We start from the raw sequence: 25,041 nt of genomic DNA on the forward strand, positions 1-25,041 counted from the left end.
CAGATCACAGAAACTTTGACCTGGTCCCTCCCCACTTGAGAAGAGAGCACAGCAGTGTCTGCACTTTCTGCGTCGAATGAGAAGATCAAACCTCCCCCTCTCATCCTCACCACTTTCTACAGAGGGACAATAGAAAGACTGGAAATGTGTAGACAGAGTGGTGAGGACACTGGATAGAATCAACAGGACAGTACTTCCCACCATCTATGACAGTGCTCGCAGATGCTGCAAGGGCTCAGACAACCATGAAAGACCCCTGTTCGGCATGTTTTAAGTTTCTGCTTGCTGCCACACACCTGACTTATATGAATGAGTGATGAAGAGGCTTCTGTAGCCATTGATAGCTGCTGAGGAGGTCATAAAATCATCTGAATCAGGTATGCTGCAACAGAGACACATCTAAAACATGCAGAGCATGGGGTACTTAAGGACCAGCATTGGGGGACCCTGATGCAAAGTGATCTGGGGCTCTCATCATTAATTATAGACAGGAATAACATTTCAAAATGTAATTTGCTATGTGAAAAACATTTCAATCTGAAAAACTCACACGGAAAGAAACGACAATTAGAAGAATTTTATTGATACAATATTTTAAGACTTTGGTGCTCAGACCTCGGCAGGAAACAATAACGCTGAATTATACTTTAAAATGCATAAGCAAGTGCATGAGAACATGGATGTTCCACCCAGGCCTGAAACTGGTGGTGGAGGGGAGATAGACGAAGTTGGTCCAGTCCATAGACGCTGGTTGGCGAGATGATCTGCTTGAGCTGTATTGGTGGGATCCAGGAGTAGACTGATTCTAGCTGATTCTAGTGCTTCACTCGGGGACCCGGAAAGATAAATGTCCAGTTTGGATAAACACAGGTTTGCATGAACTGTCTAGAATGAGCAAGAATGGAGCGACGGTGGAGAGGAAAAACTCCCCTTTGGGAAGAAACCTCTGGCAGAATAAGGCTCAACATGGCGGTCTACTGCTGGACCGATTGAGATGTGACAGGGAATTCCGTAAGAGTCCGGGAGGAATTACACTCTGATAGGGATGAGGTTGAAGGAACACCATGGAAAAGCCGGATGGAGCTTAGCTACGATGGTGGAGAAGGGAATGGAGGTGGGCTGAATCGGGGTCATCTGATTCAAAATCTGACATTGCACAACCACTGCTTGCGCTTTGCTGGGTAGCAGGCTGAGACGTGGATTTGAAGTTCTTTTAAGATGAACTCAGGATGCTGATTGGGCTTCGTGGAGGTGCAGTTCAAAGCTGATTGGCTTGCGACGGAGGGGGATGAGCCTCTGATTGGATGGAGGTAAGTAATTCAGTTTCTTCAATTGAACTTCTGCCTAGGCTTCATTTAATATTTAAGGTAATAAAACCTTTATATCCACATTTTTATATTTTTATATATACCAAAGTAAGCTATAGTAAGCTTTTTAATATTGGTGCCTAGGCCTCCCCCACTCTAACACAAAAATGGTTTGGCCAAGAGTTTTTCTGCTGCTCTTAAAGTTTATTTAGCTGCTTAAGTAAAATATTAAAATGTCCGGTTTTTAGACAAAGGAAAGAAGAGAGAAGAGAATGTGAAAGCAAGAGAGGGAGATGACCAGGTAGCAGACCTGAACATAAATTATCCATTTAAGCATTTTTTTTGTTCTGGTTTGGTCTGTCATATATACAGTCTACAAATGTATTTCTTATGTACTGAATTAGAAAAAAAGATGACCGAAGTAAGCCTCTTATTAACTGCCAAACTGACATGGAACAGCAAAGTAGCAGAGTAGCTACAAAGGAAACAGGAAAGTTAAGGACATTACAATGTATTTGGATGGATGGATGGATGGATGGATGGATGGATGGATGGATGGATGGATGGATGGATGGATGGATGGATGGATGGATGGATGGATAAACTAGCCTAATTCATTTTACAAAATAAAGTAAAGGAATACCCCCCCGCGCGCTTTGGTAGACCCAATGTTCCGCCCATGCCCACCACAGATAATAGTCATAGCACAAATGGAGGTCTGGATGTCTAGTCGGAGACTCTGGGCAGGATAGTTTAGGGATCGATTACTTAATATCAGCGACCATGCATTATGGCCAACCAAAATTACCATTTCTGATCGAGTGAACATCGTACATGTAATGACAAAACAAATACCTTTCTCAGAAGGAACTGCCAGCAGATACAGAGGGCCGGAATTCCCAAATGATTTGACTTATTATACCCCCCAAAAAGATAGCGTTGTCTCGGGCCCTGACTATGCTGTTAGCAGGCTTGCTTGAACTACACAACTGTCAAATATCCTGAACACTAACTTCCTCTGAATGGTTTGGCCTTCTCCGAAAGCTTCTTCTTGAAGTCCAACACAAATCTCTGGAGTACAAAGGTGTGAACATGAGTACATTAGGAGATCACCATGTTCTATCCACGGGATAATAAAGCTATCTGGGTTGTGCCCTTCCCTACGCCTTTGTGTCTGGACCTTGGCCTGATGTTCGTCATCTAGCTAATGGATGCCCTCGCTAATATGTGGGGCTATTACGATGCAGACTAAGCCTTGTATTTGTGTGTGTGTGTGTGTGTGTGTGTGTGTGTGTGGTGGAGCGGGGGGCAGTCTTTTGAGAATGTGAATTGCTGACAGGGTCCTTTACAAGATGCTTTGCTGCCAGGGTTCACCGACTCACTTGGCACTGAGCTCTCTATCTCTATTGTTCCATTTTTGCAGCCTTTCTCTCCTTACCCCTAATTGTGAATATGTTGTGAGTTTCCTTGAGTTCTTGATATTTATTAAAAACAAGTTGAAGATATTCCAGAGAACATCATGCTGTGACTTGGAAAAAGTATTGATGGCACAGATTCATTACCATTCTTTCAAATCCTAACTCAAAACTCATCTGTTTAAAGTAGCCTATGCACTGTGATAGTTTATTTTGTATTTATTTTTACTGTGTATACTGTGTATTAAGAAAGGTGCCTACAAATAAAATGTATTATTATTGATGTGTGCATGTAAACTGCAGATGATTTACCAAATTGAATGCACTTTTTTTTCACTGGTGTCTCCTTCATTAATTGAATAACAAGAAAGCTGCTGGTGTAAATAAAACATGCCGGGAGGATCCCTCCATCTACAGTCACATGAGAAAATTGCATTATTTTCAATGATCTATGTTAAGAGTTTAAGTTCCTTACAAGCCTACAGCATGTTCCACCAGTTTCTGAACCAGTAATTCTAACTGGACAACAACATCACTTCTCGTTTTAACCAACGTTTTAGTACTGCAACGACAAAAAGCTAATCCCATTTCTAAAACAATAACTTTTGACATTGCAATAATTTTTCGGTGGTGAGAATTTAAAAACTGAGAGGTTAAAATAACCCCAACACCTTTTGGCACACTACATCAGCACATAGGACCAAGTCAGTATTGGAAGCCACCCGCGTCCGTCCATCCATCCATCCATCCATCCATCCATCCATCCATCCATCCATCCATCCATCCATCCATCCATCCATCCATCCATCCATCCATCTTCTTCCGCTTATCCGGGGTCGGGTCGCGGGGTAGCAGCTTCAGTAGGGAGGCCCAGGCGTCCCTCTCCCCGGCCACTTGGGCCAGCTCCTCAGGAGGAATCCCAAGGCGTTCCCAGGCTAGAAGAGAAACATAGCCTCTCCAGCGTGTCCTGGGTCTCCCTCAGGGCCTCCTCCCGGTGGGACGTGCCCGGAACACCTCACCAGGGAGGCGTCCAGGAGGCATCCTGATGCCCGAGCCACCTCAACTGGCTCCTCTCGACGTGGAGGAGCAGCGGCTCTACTCTGAGTCCTCCCCGGATGACTGAGCTCCTCACCCTGTCTCTAAGGGAGAGCCCAGACACACTACGGAGAAAACTCATTTCAGCCGCTTGTATCCGGGATCTCGTTCTTTCGGTCACGACCCAAATCTCATGGCCATAGATGAGTGTAGGAACATAGATAGTAAATCGAGAGTTTCACCTTTTGACTCAGCTCTCTCTTCACCTCAGCAGACCTGACATGGCACCTTCTTCAATGCAGACACAGCACCAATCCGCCTGTCGATCACCCGTTCCATTTTTCCCTCATTCGTGATCAACACCCCAGGATACTTACACTCCTCCACTTGGGGAGTTTGAGTATCACCCGCATATTATAAATTAAAGGGTCAGTTTAGACTTTTTTCAGGTGACATTCTGTGAAGTTATAATCAGTAATATTTCCTTAACCAGCAAATAAATCCTGGCATAGGTGGAAGCTAAAGGCAATTACACGTAAACTGTTCTTTTTGACCTTAGCCATTAAAACTACAGTTTCACTACAGACCATTGTGTTTGCCGCTGGTTTGATCAGCTGAACATCTGTGAAGTTGCCTTGGTTGAGCCTGCCTATTGTCAAAGTAAATTCATTGTTTGCTTTTGAATTTTTAGCATCTCACAAAAGTGACTACACCCATCACATTTGTGAAAATGTCCTATTGTGTCTTTTCATGAGATAACGCGGTAGATATGACACTTTGATACGATGTAAAATAGTCAGTGTCCAGCCTGGGTAACAGTGTAAATTTACTGTCCCCTCCAAATAATTCAACACCTAACCATTAATGTCTAAACCACTGGCAAAGAAAATGAGTACAACCCTAAGTAAAACATATCCAAAGTGTGCCAGAAGTGATAAAGTGTGTGGCCACTATTCTTTTCCAGCACTCCCTTGATTCACTTGGGCCTGGAGTTGACCAGAGCTTCCCAGGTTGCCACTGGAATCCTCTTCCACTCCTCTGTGATGACATCACGGAGCTGCTGGATGCTGGAGACCTAACGCTCCTCCATGTTGTGTTCAACAGGGTTTGGGTCTGCTTGGCCCAGTGCAGCACCTCTACCCAACATTTACAAAGATGTGAAGAGTGTACTCACTTTTGTGGGTTTACTGGACATGAGCTGGAATTAGACAAGTTTGAAATGTTTTACATAAAAAGGTGCATAAACTCTATAAATAAGGTGCACAGACAAGAAACAGTAGACAAAGACATTTTCTTTTCCACATATTTAGTCAGGCTCGCATTTTGTCTCCCACACGGGCCTTTGAATGCACAGAAACATGCATTCAGATTAAGTGACAATAAAGAGAGGGGTCAAAGAAATCCATTATTTAGCTGTGGGGATATTTTTAGAAGCACCCCAGTGACTTTGGAATTATTTATTAACTGCCTGATAATTAAAACATGTACGTTTGGTTGAGAAAAGCCGACAGAAATCTCTGAGAGAGAGAGCAGGAGGCGGGGATGTCCCCCCGGGGAAACTCTTCCCTCTACATCTCTCTGCATTTCTGCCCAACCAATTCTGCAGCATTGATTTAACAGGAACTGCTGGAAAGCCCTACTCAAATGCACATCTATCTACCAAAATGATGAAGCTTTTTGTCTGAACATGGAATTGTGTGTGTACAGTTTTAACATTTAGAGCATACAAACCACACAGACTCTAAAGAGCAGACAAAAAGAAATCCAAATTAATAATTTAACTCTCACCTCGTCAAGTTTACGTTTAGCTGCCGACTCAGATGCTCACGTGAGCAGGCTAACCTGCATATTTTGGGCTCTATAATGTCTGCATGGGTGGAAAATATTATTTTCTTTTTTTTCACCCAGTCTTAACTTGGTTTCTGCCATACTCACAAAAGCACAATTAAACCTTATTTTGTTCTTGATTTGTTCTTTATTTAAAGGACCGAAACGAAGCAATGAACTTGGCTAGACTTAACAGTGGTGAGTGTGTTTGTTGCAATTTACCTGAGATTTTATTTTACTACAAGCAACTGATGCAACACAGTTTATCTTTGGGGAAGTTAAGAATCCACATTTTTTTTGATATTGTAACAAATAATGTAATTGTTTAAGAAAACAACTACTTCTTTAAAATAATTTGCCATTTTTGTTAAATAATCCAGTACAGGTTTACAGTGTCAGATTTACAGTTATTTGGAGGAGAAAAAAAATCACTTCACCTGCTTGTGGTTTTACTAACATCTTTGGACATAATGGATAAGTAATATGAATTCTAACAATACTGTACATTTTAAGCACAGTTTAAACCCCTCAGGAGGTTTGCCCAGTTTAAACCTCAGATATTTATTTTGGTGTGCTCCTAGCTGTTGAAGCGAGAGAAAATACAACAGTAGGACCCAAAGAGCTGAGTCTGGTGAGGGTTAGAGAGATCTCAAATAATTTGAAATCAGCCGTTCCACTGTACAGATATAGTCTCCAAACAGAAGAAATTTAAAAACAACTGCTAACATGCCCAGGTCTGGCCGTTCTCCATTAAAGCAGACTGCAAAATCCCAAGACAAGTCTGCAAAAACCCTAAAGCATCATCATGAGACCTCCGGTAGGGCACTATATTAAAGTGCATGCCTGCGTAATAACAAACTGGTTACACAAGTTTAACTTTCATCTAAGGTCTGCAAGAGGGAAACCTTTGTTCTCTAAGAAAACATGAGAACCAGACTAATGTTTACCAGAGAGAACAGACAAAGATCTGGACTTCTGGAATAATGTTCTGTGGCCTGATGAGTCTAAAACTGAGTGATTTGGTCTCTAGCACATAGGATTAAATGCAGCATTTCCAGGATGGAGCGACATTCCAACTGTGAAGCATGGAGCTGAAAGTGCCATGGTTTCTGAAATCTTTACTGCAAATTGGATCTGACCACATCCCCATACCATTTGAGAGAAAACTGGGATCCTCTGTGAAAACATTTGGAGCTGAAGCAGAACTGAACCATGCAACATGACAAAAGACACAAATCAAACCAGTAAATGCAACAAGGAGGGATTAAGAATTAAGGAATCAAATGTCCTGGGCCTTGTTTTAGTCCAGTAACTGTGTCCCTAGACACAACGCTTTTGTGGACAGGATCACATAAATACAACCTAGGTATGCAGTTTGAATGTCAAATGTTACTATCCTCCTCATGTGATATTCTATAAAGATGGCAATATTTCCTTCTAACTGAAATTAGGAATGCCCTTTTCAACTAAAACAAATGTAGTGCCTGACTGGAAGCTGGAAGGCAAGATAATTTCCACTCCTTATGTAGATGTTGTGCTAATTCCACTACTGAAGCCCCTAATCAATAAGTAATCATTAAATCACATTATTCTGACATTTTGATTAGCTTTCCAGACACTTTGGGTCAGCAGCTCACAATATTCATCTACTTTGGACAGTTAAAGAGGGCACTTAGCCATAAAGCTGCTGAATTTCAGCAGAGTCATTCCCCACTATTCTGATCTTTATTTCTGTTAACTGCAACTGCAGTGTTTGAAGTCAAACTACCATGTAGTTCAACTTTCTGTCATGGGCCCTTTTTTATTTTTATTTTTTATCATTATTATTTTATTTTCTACTGGTCGCAGGCATGCATGTGTCAGGGCTTCCACATAAAAGCAGATTCCCTTTTTCCTGTGTTTTCAAATTGAGCTGTTATCAAAGTGCAAACCGTGACAGAACCCTGTTACTGGGCTGTTCGTGAAGCTAATAACAGTTAGCACTAGCTAAAAGGTCTGTAGTTCTGGTGGGTTACAATTTTGCTGATGCACGTGAGCTTTACGTTGCTCTGAAACATCCGTGTCATACTGTTAGCTTAGCACGTAGAAACATTACGCTCACGGACAACTTGCAGTGTAACAGCTGTTAAACTGAAATGTGCTGCCAAGAATCTTCCCCATCGGAGTTGGTGGCTTGTTATGCTGATTTACCCCATTCAACCTCCCAGGTATGTACCATATTATTCAGCCGGTTGTGGATGAAGCTGTGTCATTGAATAAATTGGCTTACCAGATCAAATGTCAGTTTTTAGTCCTAGACTGTGAGAAATACATTTCTAATTAAATACGTATAGTAAGGTGTGACTTGTATATATGTTTTTCCTCTTTATCACGCTTTTTTTGACTGATGCGACTTATATTGCGGAGCGACTTATGGTCAGAAAAATACAGTAAACTGATTGTGCGGTTTCATTTAAAAATGGTTAAAATAAGGAATCAGTGTTTTGCTGAAACTGACCAAGGCTTTAAAATTAATTTCTTTTTTCAGCATCTGTAATCCAAACCAAATAAACATATTCTATTCTTAAAACATGAGACTAATCATCAGTCAGCTTTTCAAACATTCGCACAGTATTGACTAAAGCGGCAATATTATGCGTTATATGAAACAGATTTAGATTTAAATGGTTCCTCAAACTACTTTTACACATCTTTTTACATGCAAAGTGAGTAACAGCTGATCATTAGGGTTTGATTTTTATTTAACGCTACATGTGTACACTCGTATTTAAACCTGTCCGCTTGTAACTGAATCTGCCAGAAAACATGCAAATGACGGGTCAGAACAGATAATGAAAAATGAAAAATGAAACCTCTGCCTAATGCTCAACGTCAAGCCAATGCCAACCGCTAAGATTTAAAAAATTTCAATAGGAAAAAAAGGTTATTTTGTTAGCTAAATGTCTTATCTGTTTATCCCAGGAAACGGTGTGTTGCACTGAAGTATTGCACTGAACTGTTTTTGCTTTGGCTTTGTAGGCTGAGCTTGTGGAATCAGCAGAGGTTAATAAACTTAATATTCAATTCACACTATTGTGTATCTGCCTTTCCTCTCAGTGACATGGGAAAACACTATAGTATACGCAAATTGATCAATACATAAGCCAGGCTGCCACATGTATTTTGTGGAAATGTTGAAAAAGTTAAACTCATGAGCGCTGTTGCTTATATAGTCAGAGTGCATCACTGGACTGATGCAAATGCACCTGAAACACTGCTACAATTACCTAAAAATAATAAAAAGCCTTGTTCACACAACAACTATTCATAAAAAAACGGGTTGTTACCAGATTAACGTGACAATGTTTTAATTGTGACCTCCGTGCAGAAAATGCTAACAGAAATGCCAAAAATTGTGTAACTTTCCTGTCACGACACTAGTAGGTGGTATATTCTTTGAAACTCAACAGCATGTGCATGTCTACAAACTACAAAGACTCTGTCATGATTTAGGGTTTTGTTTGCTTTCTTCTGGACTAATGCGGTACCGCGCACGTGACGTCACCGTCTCAAGAGCAACGCCCCTTTTGCCGCTTAGGTATATTAGGATAACCCAGCTATTACAAGCGCAACAGAAACAGCAATATGACCGACTTTACAGCCGTTAAACTTTCCCAAGACGATGTCCCAGGCGCACGGATTACTGGCCGAACTGTCGAAGAACACACCAACCTTCAGCTCAAACGATGGCTTGAGGTTCGATGGCTTAAAAAGACTGGAAAACTAGCCGAGTTGATGAACGGTAAGCTTTGTTTTTTTTTTTCTGCGCGGCGATCATGGCAGCGTCGGCCGTTTTTTTTTTTGTTGTTGTTTGCAATCACCGTCCAGGAATGGGTATATGTTTAATGTTTGTCTCATTTGAAATGTTTTTGAGTAAGCTATCCTGGTAGCAGGCTATCATGTTAGCGCCTGCTACCATGATAGCCTATATGCTGTCATGGTAGCAGGCGCTTCTTTATTAACATGTCGGCCACCAAAATACTCTTACCTTGACTTGATGTCGCTGGAATTGGGTCAGGATGTTCTTCGGTTGGGCCCTTTCCTCCAACAAAATGCTTGCTACATATGTACTTGAATTTGGTAACTTTTTCCGGGTTGAACTGTTGTGTAGGCCGACCGCCCCGGTGTTCCAAGCGCCCCGGTGTTCCAAGCTCACACATTTCTCCTTGGCAGTCTTGAAGAAAACATCCTTCATATGCGGCCGATCAGCGTACCTCGAGTCGCTGTTGCCCGTTCCATAGCAACAATGTTTAAAAACCATGGTCTTAGATTTGGAAAAAGCAGTCGTTTTACCGAGTAAAAGCAAGGCTAACGCATGTCTCTTTTAAAGCAAAGCAGCGGCGGGTTTCAGGAGTTTGCCCCACTGCGTACCACGTGATGTGACGTCATTGTGACGTTGTGTTTCTAAAAATAGCTCGCGCGCGATACCGCATTAGTTCACACTCCCCTCAGTCAACAGTCACCCAGTCCGCTCTGTCCACACCTCAGTCACTAGTCTCCAGTCAGTTCAGATCAGCTCCACCTGCTGCCAGTAATTACTGTCAACTCTGCTCACCTGTTCACCTGCCTTCAGATACCTGCCTCACCTACACACTCACTGCCAGATCGTCGCATCACCTCACCGATGATCTGCCACCGTGGTGTTTTCAGTTCCTGTGTGTTCCACCTGCATCTCAACTCTGGTTCTGTCAGCAACTTCTGATCTGTCTACAACACTCCCAATAAACCTTTTAAACATAACTGTGTGTTCAGCTGAATTTCGGGTTCACACCTACAATCGTTACAGTCTCCCTGCTCAAAAAGGGCACCACCACTAAATAATCCTTTAGAATAGCAGGGACTTAAACGTGAACATACGACATATGACTGTGTCAGGCATGACTTTAAATCACAGTACCTCCACTTTGGTTATCAAACTAGTGACCATTACACTACATTAGAATGCACATTATTTTCTACTGATAGCAGTCATACAGTGCATGTGTCAGGGCTTCCGCATAAAGGCAGATTCCATTTTTTTGGTGTTTTCAAATTGTGATGTCGTCAGAGAAAACGCATGCCTTTGTGATGTACACAAACAGTAGAAACACGACACAACTTTTCTGTTTTAACCAAAATTGTTGTGTGCACCAGGCCTTAATCTCACCCTGTGCTATACAGTCACTCACTCACCTCAGTATCTTAGATGCTTGAAACAGAAAGTGAAACTGTTGCCATGACTTGCTTTCTGATTTATTTGACTAGAATTTATGAGCACTTCATGTGCAGAGCATTGCTCATAAAGCATCAACATTTAATTTCCAGATGAAAATAGAAAAAAAAGGAAAAGTAACTTACCAAGTCCAGAGGCAGCTATTTATCCCAGTACACATGCACTATTCAGAAAGGAAGTGCATTAAATGTAACACACATATTTCAAGCAGAACTGGATATTCTACAGATTCCCTTTGCTCCCCACATTTAGACATGGATTCCTCAATACACCAGGCAGTGTTCTGCCTGTTCACCCTTAACAAGAACTAGTTCCAAAGTTTGCTCAACTAAGTTAAAAGTCGTTTATGTTCCTGATTCCTCACCTTAAAAATTTGCACTTAGTTCACAACTCTACCATAACCAGCTCTGGTTGATATATCATATTTCTGAAATAACATTTAAAAATAAATCTGGGTCAACCAGTTAGCATATTGATTTTTTTTTTTCATGCAGTATTTGTAACTTGGCCTTTACCAGCTTTTTATACCACTTCAATAAAAGAAGCTCTCTCCGGTTCTCTTTGCTTATTTAAACGACATTTTACTGAGGCAAAATTCCACAAAAGCTGGAGTGGGTTACATAAATTTAATGTTTCCATCATTAGAAAACCAAATGTGTCTTGACTAAAACAAAGTCAATTAGGGCACATTTATTATTGCAAACATTTTTAAAGCACTCTGTGGTTGGTGTTCATCTTTATTTAAGTCAAAGGTAAGGCATACAGTGGTATTTTGACAACTTTTTTAGATGATAATCTGAGGGAAATTTTAGAAATGACTCAGCTGAATATTTAACTCTTTGTTCATCCCTTGGTTCTATTAGTTTGGCGGTTTTGGCTTTAGCTTTCATTTTATACAGTTGCATTTAATGTCAAAAAGACTTTAGTCAAGTTTAAAGGAATGGGAGAGGCGAACATTTTCGGTATCAGGTCCGTGCAACCAATCCATGTGCGTAGCGGCTGACCCAGGCCTGCGTCCGCGTGTCGACAACCAAAACCACGCGTGCACAGAAATTTTACAAAACTTGAAATTTACAAAATTGCATTTTAAATCTTCCATCCGGTCCGGAGAAGTGTAGCTGTTATAGGATGTCATTAAGAACTGTGTTCACTTCAAATTTGTGATTGAAAATCAGCTTTGCTCTGTTTAAAGTTCTCATAAAAAAAAAAAAAAGTGAGCGGCACATATCAACGCTGACGCAGCATACGCGGCAAATTAGAAAACAGGGTGACAGCAGCTTTTGTTGGGTTCAGCTGTTGTCTTGCGAAAACAAAAACCCATACAAGCCAAACAAAGCAACTGTCACACTCGTGCATCTGTCTAGCTTTTCTGAAGCCCATGAATATACACTGTATTAGGTAAATAACAGGTCACATTCATATGCATCTAATACCATGGCATGTCTAAATCAACTAGCAGGCAGAGCTGGTATTTGCCAGCCTTCTGTGAGCAAGATTACATGGAAAGGTCTAGTTATGGTCTAACTGCTTTCCTATCACAGAACATAGTACACCTGCTGAATTTGAAAACACAAAAGCTCTTCATGCATGTATTACATATAAATGCTCGTAGCTGATAGATTCATGTAGATGGGTGCGGAGCTGGACGGATTCCACGGGTGCCGATTTTATTGCTGTTTCTGAGTCTTGGCTTTCTGAAACCAGACCGCTTAAATACCAGGGAGGAGAGGAAGGGGGGAAAGCATGATGAGCAGGTGGAGAAATGTAGATGAGTATGGAACACAGGTGAGAGCAATGCAGGCAGAGAGCTGAGGGAGAGGGATAAGGATGGCCAGAGCAGACAGTGGGAAACACTGGAATCTAACAGAAACAAGATTCAAAAGGAACTAACACAATCTGCAAGCTAATAACTAAAATACACCACAGGGTGAAAAACTGAATAATGAAAAATCCCACAAACTGAAAGAGTAAATCCAAAACAGCAATCTTGGGGATTGGGAAATTTTCCTATTTCTTGCTATCGTTGGACCTTTCCCGTCTTGTTCATCCTCCTACATGTCATTTAGACCCTCTCAGGACTTTATCTCCTTCAGCACTCTGTTAGCGTGATCAGAACGTGGGAAAAAAAAAAAAACTAACTGTTTCTGCTCTGCCCTGTCAATTCAGAGCACTCCAAGTTGAACAGGGCGGAGCTGGATCCAAAACTATCCACACCCATTCCTCTGGGACATTGTAGATTTATTTCAAGAAAACATAACCAACTTTTCCAACAGAACTTGCTCTTGTTTTTAGGACACATTTTGAGATGCTATTTAATCTGAATTTAATGTTTTAATTATTTGTATTGTTACTTAGTTTTCAGTACAGTACTCTTGTAATGCGATCTTGGATATCAGTGAGATAAGCTGTATAAAGAAAGGTCAAATAAAACCAATATAGTTTGATCTCCACCTTAGCCAGGCTGTCTTGGGTTTTTTTTTTTATTATTGTTGTTGGCAAGATGGAGCAACCATATCTACCGCTCATATGTGGACATTGGTGCCAACTTTATACTGCAACAGCTCAGATACCATGGCAATGACCCAGTTGCCCCTTACTTAATGTTGCACTATGCTAGGCAGATGCTCTTTCACAACTGATGAAGAGTCACTCAGTGTACAAAGTACTTGGAGTGGAGTTGGACCTGTTGTCTAATTAACTCTATCTGAACTCTTGGTGGCACTCAGATTGTGTTTTGAGAATGGAAAAAGAAGCAAAGACATGACACCAATTTGGTTGCAGCTTCTATCCGAATACACAAAACGATATAAGTAACACAGTTGTCTCATAAGTGACACACATAATTCTCATAAGGAAAATAACTTGATGTTCCACCAAAAAAAAGTGCCGGATTTGATCATGTTTGTACCCACGTAAACAGCATTTTTAGACACATCAATGTTCTTGACAAGACAGGATGCGTTGTGGCAGCCGCCGTAACATCTTTCTCTGTGACGGGCCGGCGGTGACTTGTCCAGGGTGGATCTCACCTTTTTACCCGTTTGACTGGACACGGACACACAAAGTAGGTGCAGGAAATCAAACTGAAATAAAATTGATGAAAACGAGCTGAACCAAAAATAAACTCCTCCGAAATCCTCCAAAATCCGTCATTCATTTTTCAGAATAGATATTTTTCTCTTTCTCGCTATTCCTTCAGTGACACTATTTCCATATTTTCTGTCTCTTACACACACACACACACATACACACACACCTTTGTCTAATGTATATAGTGAGAACCATGCGTCGTCTTCCATAGACTTCCATTCATCTTGAAGCCTATCTACGGCCTAACCCTACTTCTAACCCTAATCCTTACCTAAACCAAATTGACACCTAAACCAAACCCCAGGTCATAAAAAAAAGTGAGGACCTTTTTTTGGTCCTCACTTTACAAGTAAAATGAGGGGAAAAATTTTTCGCACAGCTGCAAGTACAAGAACACACACACACACAGACACACACACACACGCACACAGATGTACAAAGACTGAACAGTCACTGACAGGTCGATTCTCCCAAGAAAGCGGCTCTCTTGTGCCTTAGCCCATGTCCTGCTTAGTTCTGTTTAATATTGCAGCAGACAGGGTCAGACGTGAAGAATGGATGCATGAGCTGATGGAGGAGAGGAGGGAAAAAGGGAGCCATCAAGCTGCAGTGGTTAGCATGTTACTGACTTTTTGCTATAGTACCTCAGATCTGCTGGAGCAATAAAAGAAAAACCATTAGAACCAGGAACAAGGGGAAAGTGGTAAATATCTCTTAGGGTCCATTGGGATTGAAAAGTTCAACCCCCCTGTTTTTACGTTCCTCAAAGATTTGAGGATAAAATTAATCTCTGTCCAGCTTGGTTAAGTTTAAACAAAAGCTCCAGAGCTTTCCCCGGGAGCCTTTTGTCCTAAATTAATCAAGATCCCAGCAAAGGTGGGAGCAGCAAAGTTCTTCACAGATTCAATGTGCTTTTGGGAAATCCAGTCCTATCTTTTCTCTTTGTGTGTGAGAGGGAAAATGCTGCTTAGTCTGGATTTTAAGAGCAAAATGACCCCATTTTTCACTTTCCCATTCAGGTGAGACATAACTGGGGGAGACGGGAAGCATACCAATTCGCAGGAAGTCACTGATTTTTAATGCCTCTGAGTGAATCTACTTTTTGTTTTTCAGCGTTATTGATTCATATTTTACCTTCCTGACCTCACAGTAGTGTTCAGTTTACTCCTTCACCTTTAAGCCGGTACAGTTCAGTCCTGTTCATATTAATTTTGTACATTTAATACAGTTCCTTATAGATGTGTTTTTCGTATGAAAAACACATGCAACCTTTTTTTACATCCACTCATGACAGAAAAATATAATTTCATCTTCGGAACACAATAAATATCTACACTACTATGAATAGAGCATTTTAAGCTTATTTTCTTTTATGAAGGTAAGAGCTATACAATCATATTCAATAAATTAGAATATGATTTAAAAGTTTATTTATATCATTAACTCAGTTCACTAAGGGAAACACATTCTGTAGATTAACGCAGATGGACGATGTTTTTACAGCCATTATTTTATGTTAATTATGATTTTTTTTTCTTCTTCCTTCAGTTAATAAAAACAGGGCATTTAAGATTTGAATATTGAATCAGACTGGTAGAAAGCTAATTTTTTTCAGGCAGAAATGGGGCTTAATCAAAAGCATGTTTAAAACCTGCTTAAAGGCTGTTCTTTTTTCCCCCCAAAAGGTCAAAAGAAGCCTCTTAGAAATGCATAATCTAATTTATTGAACATGACTGTACGTGAGTTTAGATGTATTACCAAATTGAAAAAGGCTGAAAAAATGGTTTGACATCGCACTTTCATGTACAGAGCTCTCATACCCATTCTGTAATGTTATAACCACAATCTTCAGGGTATTCTATTGGGCTTTTATTTGATAGACCAATCTGTGGTACAGTACAGTTGTAAGGTGAAATGTAAAGGACACCTGCTTTCACTCTCTTCATTATCTTTGCAAATCATTGCTTTGAGTGGTTTACGTAGGTGCTTTAGCTCTTCCACCTTTATTATATCTTCTTGCAGCTTCACTGTGCCCCCTGTCTCCTTCTCATCTACTCACACGGTTGTCCCGTTACTCCTAATGACTGCCATTCCTCTTCTCTCCGGAATGTACCTCTAACTCATCAGGTGCCACCTGCTCCCAGCTGTCAATACAAATCTCTTTGTCATCTGTAAACACCACAAACCATGATGGCTGTTTCCTGACCTTATAAGTCAAAGTTGTCATGGCACATTGCAACCAAAAAGGGCAAATGTATGCTTTCTGTAGATCCAGACAGTGAATACTCTCAACGCCACCATAACATCTTCCTCACATCAACCAATACTGCTACTCACTGACTGCCAACTCTTTTTTTAACCAACTTCAATAGATTTTTCCTATATTTACACAGACTTTGTGCCTTTGTAGCTACTACAGTTCTACAGATAACCCCCTGTTTTTTTTTTTGTTGTTGTTTTTTTTTACCACCGGACTGTGTTGAACAATCTCTGCTTATCACTTTGCAAGTAAACTGAGAAGAGATTCTTTGATATCTCAGTTATTATAGTGCACATCGCAGACATTTTTACAAACCGTGTCCATGTCAGCCTCCTGTAGCACTAATGAGGTCTCGAGAGCACTGTACCACAAGTGAAAATTCATCATCTAGAAACATCTAGCATGTCAGAGAACCCCTTCTCCTTTTGAAAAGTAATAGATTTGCCCATACTTTTGGACTCCAGCAACACTTTCATATCAGTAAACTGAACATAGTTAATTCTAAAAAAAGAAAAAAGAAAAAAAAAACATCAGATATATAAGAAATGAGAAAGCAGTTTACGAACTACCATGACTGGTTGGAATCCAAAGACCAAAGAACATTGTCCAAAAAGTAGATAGAATAAAGCTTGTTAAAGGAATTACAATTCTGTCTTGTTTTTCATATAAGTTAAAGGAAGAGATTCATATCTACTTGCAGAGTCATAGATTGTTATGTAAAAGTTTGCATTTTGATGTTGTATTTGTGGTTTTGTCAAGTGCATGTGTTGTAATCCTGGGGCAGCCAGTGGTAAGATGGTGCCACATCTTTCCAGGTTAGTTGGTGTGCAAGAAAACGTCTTATATGCACCTAAAAATAAGAACAATTTGCTTCTTTTTTTGGAGCTCAAACTGCCATGCGACTTAATGTTCAATGTTTTGTTAGAGCCCCCAAGTGGTCCAATAATTCTGACATTATTGACATTATAGTTATTTATTAATTAAAAGCTGAATTAAATAAAAAGTGGATTGTGCAGCTGTGAGTTAGAGCTGGTCCAAGCATCCAGCATGCTGAGGTGAGTGAATCGTCTTTTGGTATTGGGTCACTCTTTGGGTAATACTTGTTTAAATTTTGTAAAAGTGCAACATATTCACTATTTTAATGGCGTCTCAGAATTGCAATGCTTATGTCACTGATTTGTTTTTAAGATGCCAAACCATCTGTAGCAGCATTACAATGCCAGGGATCACATTAGGCTGTAGTGTCATATGTAATTCCTGGAGCTTTATTCCCTTAAAGCTTATTATGCCTTTGAAAGGCAAGACAAATGTATGATAGAGTGAAAGCGTTATGAGTAATATAGCTAGGACTCCCCACATCAAACCTTGTTCACCAAGGTGCCTAAGAGCATTAATACTATCTTTCTTTTAAGCTAAAGGAGCAGAGCATTTTAATGGCAATAGCAGTTTTTGTGTAAACATAGACATTTATTTAGGACATTTTTTGTGTGATCTTTGCCTTAAAAGTCCCTGACCTGATCTGAGTATAAAATGCTTTGTAGTACCAAGTTAAACCCTAACAGGACAATAAACTACTACTGTTTACTGCAATCCTCTGCAATGATATCGATGGCACACTGAAAGATTTCTTCTTGGGACTATAACAGGTGTGCCTCATGCATGTGAAAAATGTACCCTTTCAACAAATTGTGTGGATCGTGTTTTATTCTGGCCTTTACTGCATTTCCAAGCTTTTATTTTGACATCACGGTATGCATAATCACAATGTATTGCTGGGAGTCATGTGTGCCATCCTTAAGTTATTTTCAAGTGCTTTAGCCTCATTCACATTTGGTCAGTTCATCTTATATAGAGGCCAACTTTGGCTTGTTTTCAGCTAATGGATGCCAAGAAGTGCTGTGTCAATCTGCACTGGCAACAGTCCTGCATCCCAGGCAGCGTTTTGGCCCCACTTCCAGTTTGTCCTCATCTTTTATTCCACCTTTACTAAACCAATAAGTCTCATTAATCTCTGCCACTAGGTGAAGTACTCACCCAGATTTTTACAGGACGTTTATCAGAATAAACCATGGCCCTACATGGATGTTCATACCTTCTTTAAACTCACACCCTAAATCAATAAGGGTGAGTAGGTGAGAGCATCTATAGCAAGACAGCAACATTTATCTTCTAGTTACTGTCCTAAGCATTAGACATCAACAATAATTAATGTTCAGATGACCCCCGACCCCAACAAAGGCTCTTAATACATTTTACACAAACCCAGGCCCTGAAAATCCAGATGGAGCCATGCAGTTTTTGCTATTGTACGTTGAGACAGGTCAGTGCCAGGAGACCTGCTGCTACACCCTGCCAGACAACGTGGATGATTAAATAATCAACTCCATAGTTTTAAACTGCATTTAGCTGTCTGGCAAACTATACATATACTGTATATAGGGTGATCAATAAAAAATTCTGAAGACCAAATAACTTGGAAAGTACTTCAAGTTTGTTTTTGAGAGGGAAACGTGTTCTAGACTTTTTTAGACTTTATATGAAGAGTCGAATAATATTTCTTCTCTGACCTTACTGAAGAAGTGGAAGTCATACAAAAGGGTTTGTGAACAGACAAGACTAAAGTGCTCCTGATTTTATCATTTTTTTTTAAATCTTGCATTGAGACAAAAACAACACTAGAAACCTGCCCAAGGCCCGAGGAAGCAAAATGGAATAAAACCGCTTTACTAGAAGTCCAAAATATTGGCATGTTCTGAATCCTTCCTTATTTGTTGATGAACAATAACGGAATGCTAGTCAGTGTAACAGTTTATACAAAAATAAAGCACAAAGTCATGTGCAACAGATGTTTTAGTTCAACTTGTATCTCCTCTTTGAGCTTTGTTTCCTCTGGTAAAACCCCTAAACCAGCCATGTTGTCCATGCATTCGTTGACGATGCCCGTGTGTGGGACAAAGGCTGCAGAGATCTATGCATTACGAGGCTGGTGGTTTCAGAGGATAACAAGACCAATCAAACACATTTGTTATTTAGTGCTTCTATCACTTCTCTACCTCTATACTGTTTTTTTTACTCCTGTGTACACATTTGTACTTACTGTAACATGTTGAAATATCACAAATAAGTTGTTAAAACAGAGATTACCAAAATATCCCAACAGCAATTTATCTAGTGGTCCTTTAGAAGCGTATTGACATCCAAAATAGGACACACAGTGCCATGCAAAAAAAAATAAAATCATGAAGATTAAACTTTTTTTTATCTTTTCTTTTTTTGTCATAGTGATGTTATAAACTCTTTTGTGGCATCATTGTAACGCTTTTCCTGGAACTTTATGGGACACAGCAACAAAAGGAAAGCAAAAGGTGATTAAGAATCATTTATATTTGTTCTATCTTTTTTGTAAATAAAGTATGCAGTGCATTTGTTTTTGGCCATCTGTAGTTTGAAAAACATTGTTTTTGGAGTATGTCTCTATCAGCTTTGCTCTGTGTTTGCTTGCCTGTTCTTCTTGAGAAGTAGCTCAAGCTCAGTTAGATTAGATAGTAAGCAATTATAGAAATCAAATTCAACTTCTTACCAGAGATTGTTCATTGGATTTAGGTCTGTGCCTTAACTAGGACATTCTGCACATCAGTATGCTTTGTTCTAAACCATTCCATGCTTACTCTGGCTGGATGTTTAGGGTTGCTGTTTTGCAGGATGGTTCAAGGAATGTACTGGTTTCACTTTTTTTTCCTGATCAATTTTCCTGTCCCTCTTGAAGAATTGCACCTAAAACATTATGCAGCCACCATCATGTTTCACCATGGGGATGGCATGTTCAATTAAGCCAAGTAAACCTTTTTTTTAAACTGTGAGCAGCGACCAAATGATTAGAATAATGTGCACTGCTAGTTTTCCTCAACACAGAATTTGGCCTGCAAGCCAAATAGCTCAACGTTGGCCTCAAATGGCTTTCTTTCCACACCAGAAAAAATGTCAGCACATCAGATTCTCCTTCGAAAGGAGTCGATCACTGAAGCTCCTCTAGAGACTGTCCTCTTGGCTGTTTCTCTGATTAATACTCTCCTTGCACAACCGGACAGTTTAGAACAGTGGTTTTCAACTCCAATCCTAAGCACCCACAGTCCTACATGTTTTAGATGTGTCTCCGCTCCAGCACACCTGAATCAAATGATTGTATCACTTCCTCAGCGGCCATCAAGGGCTGCAGAGGCCTCTTCATCACTGATCTATTTAAGACAGGTATGTGGAGGTAGGGGAACACCTAAAACATGTAGGACAGTGGTTCCAGAAGACCAGAATTGAAAACCACTAGCTTAGAAGGATGGCCATGTGTTAGTGGGTTTGCTGCTGTGCCACACTCTGTTTTCGGGAAGATGGATTGAACAGTGGTTTGAGCTTGGGATATCCTTCTATAACTTAATTCTGATTTAAACTGCTCCACGACTTTAATACTAAACTGTCTGCTGTGCAGCTCGGTCTTCCTCATGCTGTTAGTTCCATGGTGTTCTCCAACAAACCTCTAAAGCCTTCTCAGAACAGCTGGATTCTCCCTGATATTAAATTACATATATATGGAGTAAATGTGCTAATTAGGTGACTTTGAAATGCCACTGGATGCAAAGGGTTTTATTTAGGACAAATAAAGAAGGGCTCACAAATTCATTACAAACTTGTCAGATTTATATGTGTTCTGAACACCTCTGATCATTTCCGTACACAATAAGCACTTCTTTGTGTTACTCTATCACGTAAAATCCGAATAAAACTTTCGGGTTTGTGGTTGTAACGTGACAAAACTGAGAAATATTCCCAGGATTATTAATTATTTTGCTAAGCCGTGCATTGTGTTTGTTTTCCCTGTCTGCTATGTTGACCAAAAACCGAATTCAAGCCAGAATTGTGTTTCATGAGAGGAAAGCAGAACTGACTGTAATTTGACCCCTTTTTAGGAGTGGATCTTAGGAACAGAAAACAAAAATCTGTTAAATCCATGAATTGCACCAAACTGATCCTTTACATGCTTTTGGGATGTGGATATTTGCATTCTTCCTGCTTTGCATCAAATTACTTTCGATGAAGACTATGGATTAGCTGCATCTCCCGTTAATTCATGAGCATTTAAAGAGAGGGAAAAAAACTCTGTACCTCTGCTGTCCTGCCCGATTCGTGCTGATCGTAGAGCAACAAAACCTCTTTCAACACACTCGGCAGAACAGAGGACAGAGTGGGCAGATGAGGATGAGAAAAAGAACAATACAGAAGGAAAAAAAAGTGCTGATCTTTCTCTCCCTCCCTCTCATTCAGTATGCTGACTGTTTCTGTACAGAAAACTGACTCCCACGCTTTTCTGCCTGGCCTATTTATCACACTGATCAGGTTATGAAGAATGCGGATATACACGGGAGGCTAGCTCGAGACGCGCATATGAGAATGTTCTTGATTAGTTTCAACCTTCCACTCTGCACAATAGACTTGCCATTTTTGAGGAATAAAATATACCATTTTTTAAATTTACATTTTTTTTAATAGCCCAAAATAATGTGTTGCCCAGCCGTGCCCTTCTTTGGGTTCACAACAGCATCAGCAGCTACCAGTGAAGCCCCACTTCAGAAGGATCTTACAGTGCTATCTGCAGAGATATGAGATGAGCTATCAAACTTTCCTTTTTTTATTGTCAACCTCGTTCCTCTATTCCGGTGAAGGCAACACTGCTCAGTATGTCCCGCATGTGTTCAGGAAACCACACTTTGTCTTCAATAATCTCTCTACAAACTGTAATCTACACCCACAGGGGTGGGAGAAAGGAAAAAAAAACACACAACCTCCCTGAAAACAGTAATCCAATCGACCCGGAATGATCCTCGAAATAGCAGCCACCATCGCAGGGAATTCACATTTCCACTGAACCATGCACAACACACCTCCCCGCCTGGACATCCCATACACGGTTGGCCTGATGGATGGATAGATAGATGGATGGATATATAAATGAAGGGACGGATGCCATTTGCATTTCATCAGCACAAAGCAATGATCCTGCTGCTGCTGCTTGCTTTGGAGATGCAGTGGTGTATCCTCGGAATATCAATGGTAAAATGGGAGGTGTGGGTGGCTGGGGGGAGCTCTAGCTCTGTTACTGATGTCAGTGTGTTTAAGGAAGCGTCAAAATGCATCTACTCAGGGAATATCTCAACAGTCTATTTGGGAGTCAAACATAGAAATACATACAATACGTCTCCGGCACATTATTGCGAGATAATAAAAATGAACGAACAGAGACTTATAAACCTGCTTTTTCTCAGTCAAAAGGAAATCACATGATGTTCCCATGATGTTTTGCTAAATTAGCAAGACCAGTATTGGATATCTTGTTAACTTAGAATATTAAAGGTAATTTTTGGTTTATCGTATTTAATATCCTATTTCAAACGTATTTCTGAGAATTCTATATTTGAAACCCCAGAATGCCACATGTATTATTTTTGACACATTTATTTCCAACAGTTTGTACCTCTTTAACTGTAAAATACAAACGCATAGTTTTTAGAAACCCGCATTTGTGAGACATTTACCTCTATTGCCCCATCATGCCGGAAATCTAATTTGTGATGCATGCATTTATAGGAATTCTACCTCTTTAATCCCATACGGTATTTTGTATCTTTTGTTTTTTTTTGGGGGGGGGGGGGGGGGACAAATTTCCAGGACCTTTGCCTCTTAACTGCCATAACCTTAAGTGTATACTTAAAATAAGCTTTTTTTTTCCTGATACATCCAGCTCTTTATCTCCATCATGGTAAACCTACCACCTACAATGTGTGTACTTCAGAGACATTTACCTCTATAGGTCTAGAAAGCCAAGCAAAACTGAATTTGATATACATATTTGTCAGACCTCTAAATTTTTAATTATACTTTCATCACAAAACTTTAGCATGGAATGGTTTTTGGAACTATGTCCTGCACATACATGTTTATGGTGCACCAAGACATTATTGGTGGTGGACAAACTGTCACAATACCTTAAACATCATTAAATGTTTTTAGGAAGACTGGGACACCGGAAGTACATAAGTAGCTTTTAGTGGCCTTTTTCAACTAATTTTTCAGATAGATAGATAGATAGATAGATAGATAGATAGATAGATAGATAGATAGATAGATAGATAGATAGATAGATAGATAGATAGATAGATAGATAGATAGATAGATAGATAGATAGATAGATAGATAGATAGTCAAAATCATCCAATGGACAGGTCAATTGTTGGATGCTATTAACTGGCTATTATTTAATGTAACAGGGTTTAGAGTCCAGCTGATTTCTGTGAGTATGTGAGGGGAGGTTTTGGGGGGTGTTGCTCCAGCATAATACTAAAGACAGAAAAATGGCAACCTACCGCACAGCAGCTGCATCCAGGCACAGGTCTTGTAAACGGTGGAGGTGTTGCAGAAGAAAAAGAGCGCCATGCAGGCGATGCAGCTGAGGATCAGCACCATGGACAGCAGCACGAACACCGAGGCGGCCTTGAAGGCTCCCGACGGGATGGAGCCGAAGTCGGAGAAGCTGCCCACGCAGGTGAGGTCCCGGCTGGACGCCTGCACGCTGCCCACGCAGTAGTGGAACAGGCCGAAGTGGCCGATGTGCGGCGTCTTGACGCTGTCGCCGATCCAGTAGGGCTGGATGAACACCACCACGTTGACGATGGCGAAGCAGATGGTGAAGATGGCCCACAGAACCCCGATGGCCCGGGAGTTGCGCATGTAGTTGTCATGGTAGATCTTGGAGGCTTCTTGTGAGGGCAACATATTTCTGTTTTTTTCTTTCTTCTTTTGCACCCCGTGATCTGTCTTTGTTTACTCTTACAAGAAAAATAATATGGATATGTAGAACCCCCCCACACAGATTGACACATAAATATCCCAAGCTCTCTTTGCGCTAAGATTTCCCCCGCTTTGGCTCTTTCTGGAATGGGCCTAAAAAAATCATGGAACCTGAAAATATGTATATGACCCCAAAAGACAACACATTACAAAAAATGAAATATAGGAAATGCTACATTAAAGCAATATAAAATCATAATCTACTTCTACCTCTGATGAATAATTTACCAACACCAGTGATTCAACATTGCTGGTTTTTCCTTGGGGCTACACCATGAATGATTAACCAAAAATCCATCAGAATAGGATTTAGTTCCTTCCCAATCGCCAGGTGGAGGGGGCTAAAGCTGTTGTTCCTCTTCATCCATCAGTCCGGAGCTTTTCTTCAGGATGTCCTTTATCACCATACGGGGGGTGAGATGGTGCCTGTAGCGCCAGCGGTAGAGCTCGTTTTTACCTTCCAATGCATCCGTGGGGGTGCTCCTCTGCCTCTGCTCGCCTTTTTTTTTTTCTGATGTCCACGCAGCGTGTGGAAACCAAACGCGGCGGAACGAGCAGGAGAAATCAAAAAATGCAGCGCTCTCTTTGACACGAGCCCTCTGTCAAATTTCAACAGTCCTTTCTGGTAAATCCGACATCCTCCACCGCCTTGACTCCATTATCGTCATGGTTTTTGTCGTAGCCTTTAACCAGTATGTCTCCTCGCTCCCTCTCCCTCTCTCTCTCTCTCTCTCTCTCGCTCGCTCTCTCTCTCGCTCGCTCGCTCTCTCTCTCGCGCGCGCGCGCGCTCGCTCTCTATCCGTCGTCCTCCTCCTCGAGTCGGTCTGCGCGCCGCCCGGAAGATCCTGATGTTGTACTGATGACAGCGATGGAGCGCGTTCACGGCAGCAGCAGCAGCAGCAGCAGCAGTAGTGAAGGGAAATTTGCATAATTTCGCCTGTGATCACCTTGAATTTGAAACCA

The 25,041-nt window shown here is 40.7% G+C and overlaps 1 protein-coding gene across 1 annotated transcript in view; it reads right to left on the reverse strand.

Moving 5' to 3' along the window:
- lhfpl4a (LHFPL tetraspan subfamily member 4a) overlaps window positions 1-24,828 on the reverse strand; it is a 48,431-nt gene extending 23,603 nt beyond the window's left edge. The window contains exon 1 of the mRNA XM_012874144.3: window positions 23,595-24,828. Within this exon, the coding sequence (XP_012729598.1) occupies window positions 23,595-24,003 (409 nt within the window). The 5' untranslated portion in view covers window positions 24,004-24,828. The remainder of the gene's footprint in view (window positions 1-23,594) is intronic.
- Window positions 24,829-25,041: the final 213 nt, after the last annotated feature.

Source organism: Fundulus heteroclitus, chromosome 1, assembly GCF_011125445.2.
Source record: "Fundulus heteroclitus isolate FHET01 chromosome 1, MU-UCD_Fhet_4.1, whole genome shotgun sequence".
NCBI lineage: Eukaryota > Metazoa > Chordata > Actinopteri > Cyprinodontiformes > Fundulidae > Fundulus > Fundulus heteroclitus.